General features: G+C 38.2%; 1 protein-coding gene across 1 annotated transcript in view; it reads right to left on the bottom strand.

The window, feature by feature from the left end:
* Window positions 1-21,627, bottom strand: part of LOC144629610 (uncharacterized) — a 214,315-nt gene extending 192,688 nt beyond the window's left edge. Inside the window, exons 1-18 of the mRNA XM_078487848.1 lie at window positions 21,431-21,627; window positions 17,735-17,862; window positions 14,954-14,998; window positions 13,571-13,647; window positions 12,728-12,802; window positions 11,131-11,199; window positions 9,187-9,264; window positions 8,761-8,781; window positions 8,136-8,174; window positions 7,102-7,130; window positions 6,529-6,536; window positions 6,163-6,234; window positions 4,935-4,996; window positions 4,133-4,189; window positions 3,955-4,020; window positions 2,981-3,037; window positions 2,118-2,208; window positions 1,434-1,538 (exon numbers count right to left, since the gene is read on the bottom strand). Coding sequence (XP_078343974.1) covers window positions 1,434-1,538; window positions 2,118-2,208; window positions 2,981-3,037; window positions 3,955-4,020; window positions 4,133-4,189; window positions 4,935-4,996; window positions 6,163-6,234; window positions 6,529-6,536; window positions 7,102-7,130; window positions 8,136-8,174; window positions 8,761-8,781; window positions 9,187-9,264; window positions 11,131-11,199; window positions 12,728-12,802; window positions 13,571-13,647; window positions 14,954-14,998; window positions 17,735-17,862; window positions 21,431-21,474 — 1,123 coding nt within the window. The 5' untranslated portion in view covers window positions 21,475-21,627. The remainder of the gene's footprint in view (window positions 1-1,433; window positions 1,539-2,117; window positions 2,209-2,980; window positions 3,038-3,954; window positions 4,021-4,132; window positions 4,190-4,934; window positions 4,997-6,162; window positions 6,235-6,528; window positions 6,537-7,101; window positions 7,131-8,135; window positions 8,175-8,760; window positions 8,782-9,186; window positions 9,265-11,130; window positions 11,200-12,727; window positions 12,803-13,570; window positions 13,648-14,953; window positions 14,999-17,734; window positions 17,863-21,430) is intronic.
* Between the last annotated feature and the right edge of the window lie 2,710 nt (window positions 21,628-24,337).

Here is a 24,337-nt window from a genome sequence, read left to right as displayed (position 1 = left end):
TTGACTGCATTTAAAGTTTGGATCAAGTTGTCAAAAAGGCGAAACTGTCTGGTCGGTTAGCTTCTCTTGCAAGGTCTCACGGGAATGGCTCGCTAGCCTTCGAGGGAACAATAGAACAATGTTCCTAGCTCCTAAACAACAGCAACTGCTACACTAGAGGACCAGTAGAATTACAAGCTTATGAGAGCTGCTACATTACTGGCATAGTTGTAAAACTAATTTTGGGAAAACTATGGCAAAAATCTTTTCAATAGCAAAAGCAATCTTGGATTTTTTTTAAATCTTGGTTTTGGATTTAAGTTTATTTTGAAAATGTACAATGCATGATGTATACACCTGATTGAAGAAACGTTGACCCATGAAAAGCATAAACCACAAACGATGCAACCCAAATGTTTACTAGGAAATCGGAAAAAAAGTAATTGTTGTCTGCGACAGAATGAACATAATAATAAGACAAGTTGCATTATAGCACTCTTTTAAAAGTGCTATTATTATTGTAAAAAGCTCTTAAAGACGGAAAATATCTTGATTGTAAATAAATGGAACATTACTAAACTTACCAATGCTGTCTACCCAGTATCCCAACTGGTCTTATCGGTCATGGCTTATGCTTTTCACAGGGTCAACGTTTCTTCAAATTGGTGTACACAATCAACGCCATTTTCGATGACTTTAAATGGCCACACTTAAAATTCCATGGCTTCCTTGGCCTGGAATTGAAATTCTAAAATTCCATGACTATCTGGGTTTTCCATAACCATTACGAAACCTGTTGAACCAGGGTGCTTTATTTTAATACACCAAGAAATCATTTTCCTATTGTTTCTTGGATCATAATAACAAAAGCAAACCTGAGATTTTATCTCCTTCCTGTGGCAACAAATAAGCATATGGAAAATCAGGAGCCAAAAATGGATGCATAGCAGCTTGAGAAGGTGTAAGTCGTTTACCTGCAACACATACATTATAAATGGTACCGGAATATTCTGAATACACACCATGGTTGTGGTAGTACTGGTGGTGCTAGTGGTGGCAATATTGGTACAGGGATGGAAGCAGTATACGTAGCAGGCTGCAAAGTTACTCCAAGATGGCGGCGGCCAGTTCTCAATTTTTGGACTAAAGGATTTTATAGAGTTTGAATGCTCTTTAGAAGCTGAATTATTGGTGAGTAACATATCTTTGTATAACCTTTTCGTTGGCTTGAAGAAAAAAACATTTTGGAATGGACTTCCCCTTTAAAGGTGGTTATATGATTGATAGTGCTCACATTCCTTAACCCCTCACATTACCAAATCAGGCATAGACAGTCTTTCGAGTGTTGTTCTTGGTCAGCTTGATCTTTGGTAGTACATTTGTCGAGAATTTTTTACACTTGTTTTGAGCCCTTGCAGGGGAGATAGCATATTCATTAAAACTAATAAACTTACTCGGGTTGTACTGCAGCAAACCAACCAAGAAACTTGCAAAGGCATAATTCCTTGAATTGTGAAGTTTTTTCATCAGGTTAGCCACAAGAACAAGCTGATTGATTTCTAAAAGCAAATAAATAAACCACTTCATTATCCTTTAAGTTATGAAACATGGATGGTTAAATTGGGGGAACTAAGACTGATTTAAACCAGTTTTCACAGCGACGGGGGTGGAGTCGTAATCAGAAGCGCAGCATGTTACGATCTAGTGAAAATCAAATAGATAGGATGGTAAGCAGAGTTTGAATTCCGCTTATGACTGTGGGCATCGCTTATTATGATTCACTGAAAACTAGGTTGTCGGAGTAGCAAGCAGAAGAGGAAGTATTGGGAGGGCCCGAGAACTAGCATTATGACTGGTTTGTTCTTTCACTTTTGCTTGCGGCCCTGTCGATCTAGTTTTCACTGGATCATTAGAAATCAGAAGAAAATGGAAATGTTCTGATTCTTTGGACATCAACTCTATTGAGCTTATGACTGCGATTTTTGATCTTTGATTTTCGATCTTTTGGAGGTGGGGGTAGTATTCCTAACGTAGGCACTTCATGTTATGGTCACTGGAGTCAAACACTGGCCTAACAAGGTTTTATAAAGACTTACACCTAACCTTAGCCTAAACATTGTACACTAACTGAAATGTACCTGGACTGTGACCAACAAACTCTGACAAATCTTGAAAGAACTTGCCAGACTGGAATGGATTCCTAGGTATCGGACCAAAGACTGAGGTCACCTGCCATTAAAGAAGTCAGGATAGAATTTGAAAATGAATTGAAACTGTCTTGGTCTGGTTGTATTCCTTATGCAAATCGCAACTGATTTAATTATTACAACAACAGCATTAATTACTTGGTAAGATGGGAAAACATTACCATATTTACTCGAATAAGCACCGCGGCGCTTATTAAATTTTTCGCGCCTCAAGTGCAGCGCTTATTAGAGGGCGGCGCTTATTTGAGGAGGGTGCTTATTTAAAATTTGGACGCAACAAAGAATCTTATCTTTTACAGTAATTTAAAATAGCATCTTTTGATTGTCAGTATTCGTCTCTTGCTGAGACAGAAGTGGCGCTAGCTTTCCACGCAAAGTTTGCCGCGTTCACAACATTTACAGAACTATGTATTGTAAGAATGTTGAATAGAAAAATTAATGGGCAAACGGTAAAACAATCACTTGGAACTGCAAAATATTGCTCTTGATGAAACAAAAAAAGTTCAAGTTTGTTTAAGAGTTGCTTTGTCATGCCGTTTTTAGTTAAATGAAATTCCTTGAATAAGCGCCGCAGTTTATTTGGGGGCAGTGCTTATTAACTTTTTTGTAACAAATGCAGCGCTTATTGGAGGGCGGCAGTTATTCGGGGGTGGGGGGCTTATTAAAGTAAATACTGCAATGGCTTCACTGGAAACTGTATTTTGTTGTTGGTAAAATTTAATTGTCTTCAAACTTTTGATTTCTTTACTAGTTGTTTGGAAAACAGCACCAAGAAAATACCTATCATCACATACCTCTTGCATTATTTCATTTTTATTTCTTCCAAGAAATAAAGGTTTGCCAATGTACAGCTGAAGAACAAGATCAACATTAAATTTTTAATCAACATTAAAAGCTACATTTGTAACATTAAAACTTCAAATTGTCATTAACAATATTTATAATGTTGACAATGTCTACTACATTGATTTCACAATCTTGTGAACTTGAACAACTTAACACAGAACTTAGAGTAAAAGGATACTATTTTATGGATGTTAACAGGAAAACAATCTGTTGCCGAGTATTTAATAATAATAATTAAAAGTAACATTAGGAAAACTGTGCATTCATTTCAAGTTCAGCCTTAGCTTCTGTGGTCTCTACAGAACAGAGCAGGCAAGACGAGAGAAGTCTGTAAATTAATATTGAGTTAAAGGAATATTGAAAGTTGTTATCTAATCATACCATGCACAATAATTTTCAGTAACATAATTAAAAAGTGGGAGCTGTGGTGGTGCACTGGACTCTAGATCAAGCAGTCTGGGCTCGAGCCGAGGCTGGGGTCATTGCGTTTTGTTCTTGGGCAAGACACTTCCCTCTCATAGTGCCTGCCTCTCAAGTGTATGATGGGTACCAGTGAATTACATTGTAAATGCTGGAGGATAACCCTGCGATGGACTAGTATCCCATCCATAGTCGCTTAATTCTACAAGAACTGGAATAGGCTCTTGTGGAATTGGGCACTTGGCTCAATGCAGACTTTACCTTAATACTTACTTAATGATAAAGCTTACTAATACATGTATGCACTTACTGACAGTGACATCCTCGGAGACCCAGGGGCAGTTAGTGGGGCGAAACAAGGAATAAACCGGGCAGAAATCGTAGCGACGAAAAACGATTCTGCCCCATTTATTCCTCGTTTCGCCCCACTTACTGCCCCTGGGTCTCTGAGGGTGTGACAGTAAATGAAAAACATAAGTTAAAAAAAGTAATGAAAACTAACCTCTGCCAAGATACACCCTAAAGACCACATGTCAATTTCAGGACCAAAAGGAACACCAAACATCACCTGTAGGGAATTAAGTTACAGTCTGTAATAACAGAAGACTTTTTTTTACTGTTTTCTGTACACATTACATTTTATCCACCCAACATACATATCCCTAATCAAAGTTGTTCACCTCTGGAGCTCTGTAGAGTAAAGTTTGCAGTTCAAACTCATCATAATACAAGGAAACCTGTAAATTGAGAAAATCAATCAATCAATCATTCTACAATCAATTTATTAATGTCATGCCACAGGATGAGGTTGCCCTCTCTATCCGAGCCAGAGGCTCATGTAAAAAGCGCATGACAAAAATAAAAATACAGTCATTTATTATATAAACTGTGGTGGTATAGCGAGTGGTAGCAAATCAATAAAAATGGTACCACACGTGTGGATAAAATGATATCCACTCATGTGTGACATCATTTTTGACCAATAAGCTCACAGTGTTTGCCATGTTTCAATGCACAATCAGCCAAAAGTTTATCGATATTTTATCAATTATTAACTTTTACTCAATGAGCCAAAGTTTACCAATATCTTCCTTGGCAGTTTGTTAAAGCAAAAAAAATAATTTCATAATAAGTTGTTAATGCCGGAACCAATAATTAAAAATTAATTTGTGGGAGGCACAGTGGTTTAATGGTTAGTACACTGGCCTCTGGATTGAGCGATCTGGATTGAAGCTCTGGTTGTGATCATCGTGTTGTGTTCTTAGGCAAGGCACTTTTAAAACTCGACATAGTGCCTCTCTTCACCTATGTGTATAACTGGGTACTACCGGTAGCAAATTTAATGCTGGTGACATCCCAACCAGGGGGAATTAGAAATTAACTCCTAGTCAATTAATGCTACGGAAACTGGGATAAGCTTTGGTGGTATGGGCCACTTCACTCTGCGCAGACTTCACTTTTTCCTAAAACTATAATTTATACCTCTCTGTGAACCCAGTGTATTGCATTCCCAAAGTCAACAACTTTGATCTTGATTTCTTCACCTTAAAAAGCCAAAAATATAATTATTTTAATATTATTTTATAACTTGTCAATGGGACGTATACAAAACATGGACCCGGGTCCATGGACCACCCCCGTGGACCCGGTCCATGGACCACCTTGTGGACCCGGTCCATGGACCACCCCGGTGGACCACCCCTAATTTTCGAAAGAAAATCAAAGTGTAGAAATATGGGGACAGGGTATAAATTGACGGCAGGTACTAAAACACAAAACAACGAAATGAAACCACCGAAACGACGGAAACAAAATTAGCGAAACCACCAAAACGACCAAAACCAAACGCCGGAAAGGGTTGAAACAAGCGAAACGAAACAAAATCACTAAAACCCATTACCATTAGCGAGAGCTAACCGTAAACAGGCTAACCTGAGCGTTATTCAGGCTAACCAAAGTGCTATTGAGGCTGACTGGAGTGCTATTTAGGCTAACTGGAGTGGCCGACCGGAGTGGAAGGCATGGAAGGTGCTCTCTGGTTTATAGCCTGAATAGCACTCCGGTCAGCCTAACTAACACTCTGGTTAGCCTGTTTACGGTTAGCTTTCAATAATGGTAAAGGATTTGCTTGTTTTGGTGATCTTGTCTTGTTGTCCATGCCACTCTTTCGGCCGTTTCGGTTGTTTCGGTGGTTTCGTTTTGATCGTTTCGGTGGTCTGGCTTGTTTCGGTCGTTTCTTTTTGGTGGTTTCCTTTCGTTGTTTTGTGTTTTAGTACCTGCCGTCAATTTATACCCTGTCCCCATTCTACACTTTGATTTTCTTTCGAAAATTAGGGGGTGGTCCACAGGGGTGGTCCATGGACCGGGTCCACAAGGTGGTCCATGGACCGGGTCCACAGGGGTGGTCCATGGACCCGGGTCCATGTTTTGTATACGTCCCTTGTCAATGAGTAAATTTTATTGTTACAATTTCTTGATTACTACATGCAGTTCGCTGTCAGATGGTAAATCAAATGCGGGTTTATGCTTACATGAAACCGTGTGCATCCCAGCACAGCTGATTTTTGTTACATGTGACTGGATCGGCAAAAGGCCTATTGGTGTACATTAATTATTTTGTACATATACATATTAACATAATTTGTTCCTTGTTTGTTTACTGTCAATATGTAATTTTCAAGCTTTGAAGTTTAAACAGTTACATGTATACCTTCCTCAAAAAGAATATTCTCTGGTTTCAAGTCAGCATGGATAACATTCTCTCTGTAAATAGGAAATAAGACTGCAAAGTTAAACATGCAAACTTATTATAATAAATATTTAAGTACAGTGTGTAATAGCAAGAAAAGCACTCAGTGATCTACAATTTTAAGTATTATTAGGCAATAACGCAAGAATAATAACATGAAAATAACTGAGAAGTACTGTATTTAATCAATTAAGCACCAAGCTGCACTCTTAAAATGTTTTACATTTTGGCTGTTGTGCTTATTTAGAGAGCAGGGCTCTTTAAAATTATACCTGTTGTTAATGAGAATGTCAGAACAGAGAGCAATGAAATTAATATAATAATTACACTTCCAACTGAAAAGCATGTTAATCCAGGAATATACTTCCGAGGCTGGTTTGTACATTAGTAATGTTGTACTGTACTTGTTTTTCTAGTTAATTGACTCCTCAAACAATTCAGTGTAGCAATGAATGAATGCAGCACTTATTCAAGGGCAGCCCTCCTTGCTCTCATAAGCAGTATAATGCCTGATTCCCTCTATAGCGTGCGCCTGCAGGGAATCACGGTAGTTTTATTCATCAAACCATGCACGAGACTCCGCAAAAATACACGTTGCTGAGTCTCGCACATTGTTTGATGAATACAACTAACGTGTTTCCCTCCAGGCGTGCGCTATAGAGGGAATCAGGCATTTGGGGCGGCTTTTAAACGAGAAAAGCGCTCTTATTATAATTATTCATCAGCGTAGAGCCAGTTGTCTAAAGTTAACTGACAACAGCTGAATTTCACTGAGGGGAAAAAATTGCAAGCAGTATTCTTTTGTTTGTTTGACAGCTTACTGGTCTTTTATCTTGAATGCTAATTTGTGATAGTCACTCTTTTTCCACTGAATTTTACAAGTGCATTAGTTTCAATTACCTTTTTAGAAATCCAAGGGCTTGTAAAAGCTGAAGCAAACAGTATTAAAAATTGTAAGATCACTTAATGGAGATCACTTTCAAGATCACTTCATGGAGATATAACTGCACAAACTTGATTGTTTATTAAATTTCAATTTATATTTAACAATTGGTTCATGCTTACAAGCGTGTACTATTGAGTTTTGGTGCATGCGGGAAGTTTGGAGAGCACAAAAGAAGCGTAAGAATTGCTCAAGAGGATGGCCCACAGCAACTTTAGCTTCTTAAAGGGACATGGTCAGCGTTCACGTTTTGAAAAAAGTCCACCTTAACCCGAAATCAAAATACGCGTAGAGAACCTTCAGAAATCTGCTTCAATCTTCTCAGTGTTTTTTTTTTTCTTCTAAATTTTCCCATTTAGTGAAACACTGAGAAGATTGAAAGAGATTACTGATGGCTTGTTTTGAAAAAAGTCCACAGTGGTCTTTTTTCAAAACGTGAAAACTAGTGTCCAGGTCAGCGCGGTAAGAACGCTGACCATGTCCCTTTTAATGAGTGCTCTTCAAACTTCCCAAGTGTAACATAACTCAATATTAGTGTACAGCTAAAAACATTGCCAGTGGATTTAAACCCTCACCAAAAACTCGTGTAAGAGAAAAGATTCTGGCAAAGTGATTTGCTCAGGCCATGCTCGCTATCAGCATGTACTATTGGATTTTGTGCATGCTTACATATACTGATTGGGGAGAATCTGATTGCGCGGCACTGCTAGCTATGTTGTAAAGGTATATAAAGACAGATTTAAAGTTCAAACTTATGTGCATGTAGTAGGGGATCAGGAGTGCCAAGAAGGCAGGTGGTGGAGGGTGGAGGGGGGTGGGAGGTTGGCGATAGTCCCAAAATAAAAGGAGGGGGGTAGAGTGAAGCAAGTCTTTTTACTCAACATGTTTATCTGCCACAAACAGGTAGTCCAAAATGTAAAGCTATAAATTGTTAATTACTTAACAGTTTTGAAATTTAAAAAAAGGCTCAATGTTACTTAGGAGCACTTACTTGTAAAGTTATTTTTCTGATCACTTTCAACTTTGCCTCCTGTTGGTAAAACAAAACCAGCTGAATCAACAGTTTTTGGCAGAGCTTAGTACATGCACAAATTATGAAATTTTCTTCAGTTGTACCAAAACCCGGTATAAAGATACTGATTTTGTTATACTGTGTGGCAATGACATCTGGTAATATAACTTGAATGTATGTATCATAACCAAGAGTCAGTGGAAAAGTTTGATGTATTAGCTGGGGCAGTTGGTAAATCAGCTTGCAATTGGCTAGGCATGGGGTAAACCGGGTTGATATGCACTTGGGACATTTTTTATTTTCTCCTTTTTTGGTGGGGGAGGGGGAAGTTCACCCTATTCTTCTGCTTGGTCAACCAGAAGTGGAGGGTAACAGGTCAAGTGTCCAAGGGAAAAGGGTGGTACTGTGAATGCCGCAAGAAAGCAGGGAGGGGATAGTTTGGCAAACTTTAAGCTTGATTGTTTAATAAAGTAATTCTCCTAGCCAACAAACTACCCATTCATTTCATGAATCAAAACAAAAGAATTTAAATTTTGATGTTAGTAAAATCAGTCCTGAGTATTTTTAAAACCTGGCTAACTTTAAAAATGTTGAATTTCCTTACCTCGTTATCAAACTGGCATTTCTGCAAACACAAATTTAAAAGCTCATGTCACTCACTGCTAAACACTTCACAGTTGGAAAGTGAGCTGAAAATGACTTATGCAATGCAACCAATGCAATGTAACATTACCAATTCATGGCTGTTTTCTTATTGAATTATTGAAACAAAAAACAACATTTTAGCCAGGTTACTGTTAGATAACAAAAGTCAAAACAAAGACATTTTAAAATAACTAATTGTCCTTTTAAGGTCCAGCCTGATAGGCCGGCAAGTTCAAATGCAGACTTCATATTATTCATGCTTATACTGTACATGTACATCTAAAAATAAGGTTGACTGTGCAGATTTACTAGCTATGTCATAATTGATTTATTGTACAGTATTAATAATAACTTTTAATATCACTGTTTAGCAATGGTAAGTTACCTGAAAGTATTGATGGAGAGGTCTGGGACGCAACAGCTCAAATACCAAACAATAGTGACTCTCAAAACTGAAAATATTCTGAAAATCCAAACACAGTTAAGTCAGTTACAACTTATAAATGGGCGATTCCAGAAAATATCCGTACCATACCACGGACGGCTTTTTGGAAATCCGAGGGAAAGGGGGGGTTCATTGAACTGGAATTCCGAAGGCATGGGGGGATACTTACGATTGGATATTCCAAAGGCATGGGGGAGTTCCAGGTCTCGGATTTCCAGAGGAGAAAACAAGAGTGTGTTCCTTAAAAATGCTTTTTTTGTGGACTACCAAGTCGCAAATAAAGCACGAACTGACGACCGCGTCGCGGAAGCAGGATACAAGACAAGTATCGATCGATCAGGCACGTGTTTGCGTTCATTTACAAAAGAAAATCGCTAAAATGTGGGTTCTACATCAATCTTCAGATGCCTTAACATTGATGAACTTCTTCATTCGCTCTTTGCTTTCTTGTCAAAGCGGATCCACAAATATTTAGTCCATTCAGTGGAGTAGGAAACTCTTTTGCTACGCTTCGAGACGCCATTTTGAAGCACGTCGGTTGGGAGCGACTGCTGACCGTGAAGGCTCAAATCCAAGATGGCGGATATGTCAGTGCACTCGATCGTATTATCTTCCGAGTTTACACACGTGCATCACACGATATTCTTATTTTAATGTTCTGCACCAGTTTGGGGCAATGTAAAATTAATGTAGGTTGTATCTGTTGAACAAGGGTAAGGAGAAAAATCTTATTTTTTTTACATTTTCACCCCAGAATCTCTTGAGTCGTAATGACTGTCTCTATGTACAGATGAATGTCAGTCGTTTCGCCTACAAGTTGTTTCGCCTACAGGTTGATTCGCCTACAGTGAAGTCGATTCGCCTACACGACCTGAGCTGTTTCGCCTACACTGAAGTCGATTCGCCTACACGTTTTTTTTTTTTTCGAATTTGAAGTGACAGTCCGTCTAAGGAAAAGTTCGATTTCCTTCAAAATTTCTCCACTAAACAAGGTTGATATAAGGTGAAAGAAAACACATTTCTTTGGTTCTCGTTCTCGATAACTGTTCAACTGCATGGTTAAACAACTTACTTTACATCGATATCAAAGTCAATTGGCAATAACGTGTGTGACAAAATAAAGTAAAATTATGGTGTGTGACAAATTAGAACTTAGTCTGCTCGCTCTTTACTTGTTTGCTTCGGCGAAAATAACACACACGTACCATCAAGTTAAGGTAAACTTTATAAATATTGAACTTTATTTAGGTATTCCTCTCTTCTATCTTTCAGAACATAGCAAGCTTTGATGTAGGCGAATCGACTTCAGTGTAGGCGAAACAACTCAGGTTGTGTAGGCGAATCGACTTCACTGTAGGCGAATCGACCTGTAGGCGAAACAACTTGTAGGCGAAACGACCGGATTCCGTACAGATCGAGTCATTTGAAATAATTTGATGTAAAATACGCCACATTGAGCGTATTTGCGAACCCTGACGGGTATTCTAAAGAGCTTGACTAAAAAATGAAAAATCTGAACGGGAGGGGGGGTTAATGATTATGGAATTCCGAGGGCATGGGGGGATAACGCATTTTGGAATTTCCGAAGGCAAGGGGGGCTAAAATATGGAAGCCGTCCGTGGTATGGTACGGATATTTTCTGGAATCGCCCAATAGTAAAATAACATTTATGCATCCAGCTTCTTAATGTACACTGAACATACAAAAAATCTGTCACACAGGGATTTCAAAATGTTTTGAGGTAGGCTTCAGCAACTGGAAGAGTAGGTGGTTGTGGCCACGCTGAGCTCATTTTTTTCTTCTCTAACTTAGACTAAGTCTCATGACTTCACAGTTCTTTCAAGAAGTTTTGAAATGAATAATGATCTACACTGCACGACTTACAAACAACTGCACAGTTCTGGAAACATGAAGAATATCTGCCTTGTTCAGCTGTTGAATGCAGTCTGCCTCCTGCAGGAAAAGAAATGGAAAGTGAGCAGTTAACCCATTGTCACCTAGGAATTAACCACGCATCACATGATATAAGGTAGGTAAAGTCTGTGTCCGAGCCAAGTGGCGCATACAGCCGGAGCTTATCCCGGTTTCCGTAGCATTAAGCGACTGAGAGTATTGCTACTCCCCCCTGGATGGGATGCTAGTCCATCGCAGGGTTACCCCCCCAGCAGTAAATTCGCCGGTACCCATTTATACACCTGGGTGGAGAGAGGCACTGCGAGAGTAAAGTGTCTTGCCCAAGAACACAACCCAGCGCCCCGGCCAGGCCTCTAACCCGGGCCGTTCGACTCGGAGTTGAGCGCGCTAACCATTAGGCCACCACAGTATGGAATTACCTGGAAAATTTTGCTGCTGTGAAAGTAGTACACAAGAACTAAAAATAAAAACTATATTTTCAAGTGAATTTTTTTAGGAAAGAGACGCAGTATCCTACTAGGTACATGTACAAATGTACATGAAGGGGGTACCAGTTTCTATTGTTGGATCTCAAATTCATTATTAAAAAATTATTATTGATAATCTGAAACAATTAAGGTCATTGCCCCGAAATAAAACTGAAAATAGATTTTTAACCAAACTTCGCCTACTGGTTTATTATTTCAAGAGAACTTAAATTTTGAAATAAAAAAGGGGGATCACCAGATTCGTTTAGGAGCAGAAAGACCATGTATATTCCATATAATTCCTTTATAATTCCTCTGCAAGTACTGGCAAAGTACACTTTTTTAGCGATAATTTATTTTTCAAACACATACAGAATTGATCTGTTTTCATTTTACAGAAAGAATTTGATCGCTACACCCAAAATATCAGAAAAAATTGATAGGTCACCAGGCTCGTTTAGGAGAAAGTGACAATTTACTTCTCTCGCGGACTAAGCCGCATAGAAAAAAGCCGCCATTTTGTTGATGTGCACGCTAAATACGCGTAAAATTCTGCGCAGTAAGGATGCCCAATGCAATACAGGGCAATGACCTTAAAGGAAAATGAAAATCATGAAAGTGCATGGTCTGAATCATTGAACCAAAGATAAAATTAATATAAACCACAGCATATAACACGCTGAGGGTTTGGACCATGGGGCAGAGCCTACTCATTTAAAATATTTTTTAGTACCTCCCCTCACTCCCATGGACATTGACATGCCCCTGCAGAAAGCAAAACTGGTTTGCAGTTGATGTACATTTTCACGACTTTGTAACAAAATCAAGCACTGTATGATAATATTAATGGTAATTGACTGAGTTGGGATCATGGACCAGGCAGGAAAATATGATTATAATTAAAAGCTCTCCGTCATTTTGTAAGTACTTCTGCTGTCCTCCGCCTATGCTCTATGACCTGACAAGCCAATTATTTTCCCACCTGAACCTTCCACTCAGACATCTGATCAGATGAGCTTGGAGTATGTAAAAAATGTTAATAAAGTTAAATGCAAGTGAGTTGGTGATCAATCATGCATACAGTATATAAAATCACGTACCTGAGCTCCAAGTCTTGAATAATCCAGATGCATAATTTTGACAGCAACTGGCTTTTTATCAGGATGGAAAGTATCCTTTTGATAAAAAAAATAATTTTATTTTTAGCATGTGCACCCAACAAGAACATAACACCTTATCCCAGTATTCCAGATATTAAAGTGGGGGTCTCAGGTCAGCAGCTAATAATTATTGACCCGACAAATTGATAGTCAGAAAACTTCTAATGAAATGGCAGGAGCAGAGGAGTCAAATTTGTTCACACTTATAAATTTCTACTGTGCAAGCGACCTTTTACCAGTAAGTGTATGTGATCCTGTGCCGTCATGTGATACATGTACTTTACAGATCGTACCTTCCTGCGGCATCCAAAAGAAATCATCGCCCTTGGGGCAACAATGATTTCGCACCAGGCAACCATTGTCGGAATACGATTTCACCAGACACTCTTTAAATAGATATTGCATGACCGTGCTGGATCAGAAACGCTTACAAGATTGTTTTTCGTGATAGAAATTTTGAACTGCGGACAAATTTCACTCCTCTGAGCCCTGTGATTTGACCTGTTGGAATTTCCTGCCGACACCTTGCCATAACAATTTATGGCAAGATTGCAGCCAACAATCTTGTTCATTTGGTTACAACTGATAACAGTACATACATGTATAGTTACGCGACAGTAGTGTGTCTCAAGTGGGCTCAGAATGTACATTAAGACAGGTAATAATGTACTGGTGGCAGCCATTGGAGTGACACCATTTACTTTGAGGCAAGAGGCTGTCGATCATTATGAAGTACCTTTATTATGTCCAAAAACTGAGTTTAACATGTTTTTATTCTCTCACCTCTGCAGCAACCAGGATTGAAGACTGGCCTTGTCCAATAACTTGAACAAATTTGTACCTTCCAGCAAGCAAGGGAACTAACAAAACGACACAGAAATATAACTTGTTAAGGTTCCAAGCAGTGCAACAGTGCTTTGCAACAACTTTTCTTTGGTTTATATTGATTATTCATTATAATGACATAATACCATACACCAGAACAAAGGAAATACCAAATTGTACCAAGGGTAAAATTGAACCACAACATAGTTACTTAAGTGATCATAAGTACTTTCATTGGCGTGCTCAAGACCTCTAGTAAACTGGTGTACGTTTGGAGTGTGTCACTACATGTACTTGCTGAGAAATGCTACTTTGATTTAAGGGTGGGGGGATCACTTCAGCTGGTCCAGTGACCTCAAAATCAGAAAGGTTTTTAAGAATCCTTGAAATTAAATTTTAACCAGCTCAGGGATAGACATAGACAATTAATTTTAACACGAAGAGCTTAGGAGCTGTAGCTCGTTAAATAAAAACACTCTCATGAAATAAAATGGTTTAAAATCACAAACAAAAACAAGACGTTTAAGGCAGGGGTTTCAATAATAGCCGGGTAGCGGGTAGATCTACCCGCTTGTGATGGGCCAACTACCCGCTTGAAGCGTAATGCAAATATCTTATCAGACCAGATCATTTCACCGCAGCTACGAATTTCTACCATTGATACCCGCCTGTTTTTATATTCTACCCACTTGTGCCAAAACTTATTGAAACCCCTGGTTTAAGGTAAAAAGTGTATATACATGTACTGTATGTACAAAACTTTGAGTGTGGTATGAATAAATAGAAATCTATATAAATATAACTTTAGTTAAAAGGTAATTACAATTATAAAATTACAATTAAAAAGATCTTTAAAAAATATTACAATTTAAATTGAAAAGGTGTCTAAAAATACAATTAAAAAGGTCTTAAAAAATTACAGTCAACAAAAAGAGCAACTGCAGCTTTCTGCTATTAGATGATTTTGAATCGGTCAGTAATTTCTCAAAAGTGGCGAGATCCTCACACGGAGTTTCAACTATTAAAAAAGTATGTCATGTACATGTTGTATCACAGACAATGGTACTTACCGGTAGTGTTAGTAACATATTGAAAATATCGATTACAGCTGAATCTCGACTCTCAATGACTCAAACCTGCCGCTAGCTCGAACCTTTTGCGATTCCCCTTCTTACTAATTAATTTTACCCTTGATAACTCCAACTTTTTTTATTTTCCTTGAAAGTTTGAGTCAGTGGGATTCAACTGTACATACTGATCATGAGGTACCGGTAGGCGAATTGCAATTTTTGAGACTTGCAAATGAACATTTTTTTATTATTAATAGTGCAGATACTGTACCTGGATAACATGGCAGGAATTTTCCATCTGCACCTGTTTGAGAGCCTAGTAGTAAAAAAACAAAAAAAACCTTCAAGTTACAATCTAATCCACTAGTGTTACTAACAGTGTTGTAATTTTTAATATAAAATTTATAATTCATACTATAGGATTGTACATATAACCTAGTAATAGTGTATTTTCTGCCTTAAGTTTATAATCATTTTGATCCAGAGGCTAACAGTACTGTACTTTGATCATAGCCACAGGTAAGGGTTCTCACAGCTATTCAAGGAAGCAGAATAAAGACTAAAGTTCCAGTGAGTTACTTCGGAGGTGACTTAAACACTTTTGAAGTTTTTTAAAGTTGACCCGAAGTCTTTCCAAGATTTTGGAAGTTGGCCCAAAGACAGGCTTTTAGCCAGGATTTAAAAAGTGGGAGTCCAAATTTTTTTATAAGGCCTGACTTTGTCTCCTTAGGAGGGTGTGAGGAGCATGCAAAGTGTTTTTTTTGCAGTTATGAGTGCAAAGGTACATGTATCTAAAGATTTCCAAATTTGCTTAAAAAAAACCTCTGTATCCAGTTAATATTAGACTGTTCACAGTCCCCTATTTTTCCGTGAAGTCGTAGAAATGGATCGTTCAGTCCGACGGACCGTCATCTTGGTTTACGAACGCGAGCAAAAAATGGGGAGAGTGCAAAAACCCCGTGGGTGGGGGGGGGGGGAGGTGGCGGGGCGGAAAAAATAGGGAGACTGTAACAGCTTCACTCCGTCTCGTGTTCAAGGGGTGTGTCCGATTTTTGTCATCTACACTAATTGAATCAATTAACAACCTCGTCCCCGGGTGAAAAAACCTGTCAAATCAGGGAAATGTGATCTTAGGTGCGTGTTATTGTACAGTTGTGAAATAATAAAGTACAATTTATTTCGAAACATTTTCAAGCGAACGCGACGAAAACAAGTACATTCAGTTAGAAAGTTATAAAGTCGAATGAATGCGGGAGGGAAGAATCCTTCTCTGACTCCAAAAAAGTCAGTGGCAAAGCCAGCAAAGAATTCCGACATTTCAGATGCATGTCGTCTTTGTGGCATTTATTTTAAAATTTCAGTCGGTGATTTCGGCGGAAAAAAACAATAATATTTCGACCGAAAATCTGTTTAAGATTTCCCAAAGGGCTGGAGTTGCCAAAATTCCTCTTGCCGATCTTTTAAAAATACATATTGGTGTTGAAGTGTATCCACAAAATTGAAAATCTTCCCGTGTTTGCGTGAAGTGAGCGTTGAAAATTCGCAATGTGTGAGTTCAACAGGACGGCTCTTATTTATGAAACAGCCGATGAAGACAGCCGTGGAGAGGAACAAAGCGTATGAACATTGTTTCTCCGCAGAGAAATATTAAAAGACGTCTTCAGAATAGGCGAAGCCTTTCACCGCAAGGTCGAGCTCGTTTGAGCGAATCTGCTCGTCGATTATGCTACGAAGCGGCACAATAACCAGGCAGGAAGGTCGGCCTGAAGAGCAACCAGCAGAACTTTCAACCATCTCCTTTGCGAGAACAAAACAATGATAAATCATGCTCTTTCCGAAGCCGGTCGGAAGAACCGCCATAAAATCTTTTCCGTCAAGTAAACTAGCAACGGCCTGTTTCTGCTCGCGCTTTAGCACTACTCCTCCAATACGACAGGAAGACAAACGATCGAAATCAAAACATTCTCCAGAAATTTACCCTGTAATCGATGCCATTTTCGTTTGAGCCGATAAGTGAAAAATGTCACATTCAGTCACTCGAGTTCTCAACACTCTGCTACGCTTTGATGAACTCAATTGTCTATTCGACCAATCAGGTATTGCCGTTGCTGGAGCAACTGACTCTGTGAACACGAGACGGAGTGAAGCTGTTACAGTCCCCCTATTTTTTTCCGCTCTCCCACCCCCACGCTATAGAGCATCCTGCCCAGCCACCCACGGGGTTTTTGCACTCTCCCCAGTTTTCGCTCGCGTTCGTAAACCAAGATGGTGGCCCGTCGGACTGAACGATCGATCTCTACGACTTCACGGAAAAATAGGGGACTGTGAACAGTCTAAGTTAATATCCACATTTAATTTTCTCCAAAAATTAACTGTCCATAGGACTCCTGGGCTCCCACCTGGCTAAAAGCCTGCCCAAAGACTGACAAAGATTTTCAAAGAAAATCCAGAGTGGCCTGAAGTCAGAAAATGAACTGAGGAGTAATAATTAAAAGCGTTCCATTCCATGATCATGATTCAAAGTGTGGAAATAAAATTGCTAGTTTTTAATTGAACACAAGTATACTAGTATACAAAAATGCACCATCTTCTGTTCATCAAGTTATTGAACTAATTGGTACTTGTGTTGTTTTAAGAGTAGTCAAATAATTATTAAACTCAACTAACGGTTTGTGCAATTTAAAGAACTTTCAAAACATCATATTTCAGCCATGCCTATCTGTAACAAAATTAATTGCACTGTCTCAAGGTTGTACGATTTCCTAAAACAAAAATTTGCAAGTTTTTTTCGCCCATGACTGTTTTGTTTTTTCTTTAAAAAAAGAACCTCCCTTAGCAATCAATTTCAGGGAATTCATTAGGATTTAATTTATGAGGATGGTAAAACATTGTTCTTTACTATTTTTGCTAGTTTTGATTTAAAGAAATGTAACTCATAAAAAAACATCTTTACAATGTAATTCAAATTCCTGAGAAGGTTGATTATCCTACACAAGTAACAAGTTCTTTTACTATATATTACTTGATAACAGTGTTAGTTTTAATGTCTCACCATATTGCTTTTGAGTGTCTTTTTTCCTATTTCCAAGGTGCTTGTATAGTACCTTCAGCCCCCCTGAAAGTTGAGCAGTAACAAACCTTTCAGGAGGGGAAATGCTTGCCCTGCAGAAGCCAGTACCCCTATAGATAAGAGAGAAACAAATGGTCTGGATAAAAGCAGACAAACTACTATTTTTAAAAAATGTACAACAACTTTTAGTTTGCAAGACATGTTTCGATCATTCCAATGATCATCTTCAGTTGTGGGATCGTTTACAGTTGAAGTTGAATTTTTTACAAGCAATGGCGTAACATGCGTGATACGCAACAATCGTGATACATTTTAAATTTAACGTGCAGCATTTAAATGCGCGAGACATGGAACAATGCACGCGAGTATAAATACACGGCAAAGAAATTAAACAGTAAAAATAACTAAGTAAATTACAATTATTACACAAAATGATGCAAATAAATTAAATTAAATTAAACGACACTTATTTATAAGAAAATAACATAATACTAAAATGAAAGAGTTAAGTCAGCATGTTTGAGCTTCTTATTTAGCGTGGGGTTTTCCCAGCGGATGTGGACAGCCTCTTTTAAAATTAGCTGTAGTCTATTGGGTGTGGAATCTACGATAGAAAAGCAGTTCTTAGATGCAAGCCTACGGCATGCCTCAGACTGCTACAGATGTTGGTAAATGTGTGAGTTCCTGTCCCTACTCAGATGCTCACGAATGCGCGTTGAAAGATGACGGCTAGTTTCGCCGATGTAACAGGCATTACATCCTGCACAAGAAAATTTGTAGACAACGCGCGAACCGAGATCGAGAGGAACAGGATTCTTCACACTGAACATACTACTCACTTTAAAAGACGAAAAAACTAACTTAATATCAATGTTAGTACAATAACGGTGGACAAGTTTATGCAATCTCTTCTGAACTTCTGCAGAAAAGGATCCTACATAAGGTAACTTAAAATAATAAGATGAAACGGGTTGTTGAACCCGAGAGCTATCTGATGGGCGGACTTGAGCTCGGCTTACGTATTGGTTGACAACCTTATCTATAATGTGAACAGGGAAAAGGTTTTTACGTAGGATACGAGTGAGGTTCTTAATATCATCATGAAAGCCCAACCAGGAATTGTTGATTTTGTAGACCCTGTCAACCAGTGTTCTTACAAGACCAATTTTGTAAGAGAATGCAGTAAAACTAAAATAGTTCGTAAGGAGCCCTGTGAACGTTTTCTTACGGAAAACTGAAGTCTGGAGATAAAGAGGATTGTTATGAACTAAGACATCTAGGAATGCTAATTTATGATCTATCTCTTTCTCCATGGTAAAACGTATGTTCGGGTGTTGAGAATTGATGAAGTTGTAAAATGACACAGCGTCTTGCTCTGTCTCAAACACACAAAAAGTGTCATCGACATATCGTCGATAGTACAAAATCCTTGAATCCTTGTAGTTCTCTAACCATGCATTCTCATTATGCCCCGGCATGAAAAGGTTAGCCAATACAGGGGCAAGGGGTGAGCCCATAGATACCCCATCTACCTGGTCATAAAAAGATCCTTTGAACAAAAAATGTGTTTGCGCTGTGGCAAAACGAAAAAATACTCTTAACAGTTTTAACAAAACTTTGTCTAAAAAGGTCTATTTCATGACAGGAATTAACCTCCAACTCTATGCCTTTATGCATTGTTAAATATCATAGTAGCAGACTGTAACCTTCCTGTATGGCTCAGGCTCCATCTTTTCCATAAAGGGTGTGCAAATTATGATCTTAGTTACAGAGACATAGAAACAGAGGGTTTTTTCCAAATTTTTAATTCAATCAAATTTTGGAAATCTGCATCTGTAGTGAACTCTTTACTGTGCCTTTTTATAACACACAAACTCTTCTCAATCAAAGGTCATCTTCTTTGCTGCTGTCAATCTTGTATAACCAGACCTCTCAAGAAAGAGAAGTCCACTTAAACTGGATCTTGTCTGTTGGTTGTGATTGGTAGATTTTTAACCATTTGGTTTGTTTCTGTTTCTCAAGGTTGGTTGTCTGTCTCCATAATTCCAGGGATATCTCAATGGATGATCAATGACATGTGAAATCTATGAGCAATCAACTGACCAGTCATTGATTATTGCCAATGATCAATGAATAATCGATGGCTGATTGAAGACAAGATATTTTGTGGCCGATTGGTTACTCATTGATGGCATTGATAACTCATCAATGTTTCTGATGAGTCATTAGTCATTGAAGTCATTGATTACTCATTGTTTACCTATTGATTACTTTCGGTACTCATCCATTACGAATTTCCAACTAGTTTATGCTACATGTAGTATTCTTAAATACCATTTTTTTTTGTAATTAAAAATGATGTTTCTAAAACATATATACCCATATTTGAAGTTATAACGCAGGCAAGACTAACTCTGCATACAAAGAAGCTTTCCGGACAGCTAACATTTCTAAAAAAAAGGTTGAACATTACAATACATGCATGTGAAACAAGAAGCAAAATGACGTGATATTTACTGCGGTGGCTGTTTCTTTGTATAAGAAATCACTTGACCTTCTCATACATTTCTTGATTAATAGGTACTGGTGATGTTTTGAAAGTTCTCAAATTGCATTCGCCTGGCAACTACCTATTAACCACAAATTGTACAAGAAGGTCATGCAAATTTTTATTTATAGTATACTCAACAAAATAACACTGAACAGCAAGCTTTATTACTCCTTGGATCGTCTCCAGAATACTTAAAGTAAACTTCCGAAACCTTCCTAAGTCTTAGGGCCGACATCGGAAAATCTTCCGAAGACTTCGGTTCAACTCCAAAAGACTTAATCAACTTCTGAAACATAATTTGAAAGTCTTTGGGTCAACTTTGGAAATCTTCAGAAATGTTCGGGCTAACTTCAGAAACTTTTGGAAGTGTTTGGGTCAACTTTGGAAGACATCGGAAATCTTCGGAAGATGGCGGGCCAATTTCGGAAAGAAAAGTAATCTATTAGGTACATTTTTGTACTCCCAGCAGGGCTGGAAATAACAGTCGGTCATCGGACATTGGCCGACCCAAAATTTGGTTATGTCCGACGAAATCCCAAGTGTGGTCGGATATAATGTCCGGACAATTTTTTGATCATAAATCATTTTACGGCAACGATGAATAAAAATATGTCCGACCACAATTTTGTTTTGTCCGATTAAGATTGTGTCTTAGTAGGACATATGTCCTTTCAAGTGAAAAAAATTATTTGCAGCCCTGCCCAGGGAGTACAATTTGAGCTTTCAGATCTTTTCGAGCTAGTCGTATGAGTAATCAGTGCAAATATCAATGACTAATTAAATGCAGTTGATGACAAATCACTGACTGAAAAATTATTGGTTCCTTTGATCACTCATTGATCATGGGCAATAATCAATGACTAATCAACTGACTTCCCATTGAATACTTGTGCTGATGTCATTGATGAAATATCCCTGGATAATTATGATTGACGGCAGTGAAAAACACAATCGTTTATAGTTGGGTTCGCATGTTTTAGTAAAAGGTGCAATATGAACAGTGACAACTTTAATTTACTCGTGAACAGAATTGAGTTGACTCTCTAAGACCTACTGTAGTTTACACGATCAAACAATTGCTTTGCAAATGCTTGCAATCGCTTCACACAAGAAAGGAAATAACTGACCTTTGAGTTGAAACTGGCGCAAATGCTCCATCCAATTTCAGCATTTCGACTCAGACTAGTTTACACAGAGTTTTATGGTGTGCACTTGTGTAAAAGAGTAGCACAAATCAATCGATCTTTCTACGATCCATGATGAAACAGAAGAATTTGGCGCACAAAATTTCATAAAGACGTCCGATTGACCGCCATCTTTCTTACGATGGGTACCAGGTCTCCCCTCAATCAAATCTATCTACTTTGTGTAAGGGACACTTTCTGTCTACATGTACTTGTTTTGAATTGAAAGACTTCCATGTTTTTTCTCGGTTTTCAAAGTTATTAACTGCGCTGCGCAGTTCTTGCTCTGCAAGCGGTTTTTTAACTGCGCTGCGCAGTTCTTGCTCTGCACGTCCTTTTTTTTTTTTTTTCTCAGTGACCAGACTGATGCCCCCGCTCGGCCAGGCGGCTCGGGTCACGCAATGTTTAAAAGCTAGAAAACACTTACTAATGGGAAATTTTCAAATGCTTTGGTCTTTAATAAGCATGTTTAGCGTGAGATGTTCGATTTTGAAGCGTTTTACTCAAAGAAAATACTAAATTTTCATGCTTTGAAAGAAATATATATTTTAGCGGGCTAAAATCTGTAAATAAATACCATTACGTTGATGTCAAAGAATGCGCTGACATGACAAGTTTCACTTTCGATCGGCTAGACATCGAGTCACGTAATGTTTAAAGCTATTAATCAGCTACCTTTCAAATCTTTGCGTATCCTTTGGTCTTTACTAAACAAATTTATTGCGAACTATTTCTCTTTTAAGCGTAATCTATTTTTTGGCTGTGTCATTGAAAGGATTTTAGAGATATGAAGAAAAATTCCCTTCACAAACTTGCCCTGACTTGTACCGCTTACGTCATTCGGTATGCTGGGGAAATACCCTCTGTGCTAAAAACAGCTTCGGCGTCCTCGCGTGGGAATTCGGCCAGAATTTGCATATAAGCTAAAATTCTTAATCGCGGCTGGAACAAGTCAACCATGAAATGTCACACAAGGTGTTTTTTATCATCGCGTTTGTCACTCGCTACATTTTAACAACCGCCTGTTGTTATGCAGAAAGAGGGGCAAAAAAATTTGAATTGTTAAAGAGGTTCAAAAAATTTATAATACTTACAGTATAGAAACTAGACTGGAAAACATTGTTATTGGGCGAGATTTCAGTTTTATGCAAAGAGAGAATACTGTCGAAATTCTAACGGATACTTGCGTTCCTAGCGTGAAGCCAGATGTAATGACATTAATATTTGGGGCCAGAATCTGTAAATAATATACCATTACGTTGGTGAGAAGGAATGTGCTGACGTGACAAGTTTCACTTTCGATCGGCTAGACCTTGAGTCACGTAATTTTTCAAAGCTATTATTAGCTACGTTTCAAATCTTTGCGAATCCTTTGGTCTTTACTTAAAATATTCAGTGTGAAGTATTTTGAAGCGTTTGAATCAAAGAAAATACTAAAATTTCATGATTTGAAAGAAAAATACGCTTCAGCGGGCAAGAATTTATATTTATTTACATTACGTTTGTGTCCTGGAATGTGCTGGCGTTAGCAAACTTTTACTTTCACAAGGCACTGATCGGCAAGAATCACGCAATGCTCTGAAAGCTTTAAATCTGCTACAAATGGAAACTAAACAAATCCTTTGAACTTAACCTACCAAGTTAAGTGTGAAATGTTCGATTTTTAAGCGCTATGTATTTTAAGTGCTGTCATCTTGAGAATTTCTGAAATCTGAAGGAATACCACTGAGACAAACATGTCCTGATTTGCAAGATTTACGTCATTGGTAAATAAATTCCCCGGGGAATTCCCATTTAGCAAAAAGCAGCTCTTGTGTTCTTCTCAAATTTGATTAATTACTTGCTCGAAATTTTTCATTTTCGGAGCGAGTTATTCAATCTTTATACGGGAATTTAATACAACCCTGGATGCTGATTTAAAAGATTTTTGGTTTCACGGATCAGAATCGTGGGAATTAAATTTGGCCAGCATTTGCATATAAGAAAAATATTTAATTGCGGATGGAACAAGTCAACCATGAAATGACACACAAGGTGTTTTCTTACCATTTTGTTTGTAAGCCGCAACATTGTTTGACGCAGGTAAAGGGAACAAGGGGGGATGCATTTTTCGTTCCCCCCACATAGCTCCCCCCTAGGGTGGTCACGTGACCAGCGCAGTTTTAAGCTCTAAGAGCTTCTTGTTTTTTTCTCAGTGACCAGACTGATGCCCCGCTCGGCCGGGCTCGGGTCACGCAAGGTTTAAAAGCTAGAAAAAACTTACCAATGGGAAATTTTCAAATGCTTTGGTCTTAATAAGCATGTTTAGCATGAAATGTCCGATTTTGAAGCGTTTTACTCAAAGAAATTTCTAAATTTTCATGCGTCAAAAGAAAAATATATTTTAGCCGGCCAGAATCTGTGAATAAATACCATTACGTTGGTGTAAAAGAATGTGCTGACATGACAAGTTTCACTTTCGATCGGCTAGACCTCGAGTCACGTAATTTTTCAAAGCTATTATCAGCTTCCTTTCAAATCTTTGCGAAGCCATTAATCTTTCCTTGAAAAGTTTGAATCGAAGAAAATACTAAAATTTCACGCTTTAAACAAATACGCTTTAGCGGACAAGAATTTACATTTATTTACATTACGTTTGTGTCCTGGAATGTGCTGGCGTTAGCAAATTTTTACTTTCACAAGGCACTGATCGGCAAGAATCACGCAATGCTCTGAAAGGTTTAAATCTGCCACAAACGGAAACTAAACAAATCCTCTGGTCTAAACTTAGCATGTTAAGTGTGAAATGTTTGACTTTTTAGCGTTATTTTTTTTTGGAGCTGTGTCATCTAGAGGATTTCTGAAATCTGA

The sequence above is a fragment of the Oculina patagonica genome, chromosome 11 (assembly GCF_052425735.1).
Source record: "Oculina patagonica isolate OP01 chromosome 11, crgOcupat, whole genome shotgun sequence".
In the NCBI taxonomy this organism is placed as follows: Eukaryota; Metazoa; Cnidaria; class Anthozoa; order Scleractinia; family Oculinidae; genus Oculina; species Oculina patagonica.
Note: the sequence above shows the minus strand (reverse complement) of the source record. Positions and strands in the feature narration are given on the sequence as shown.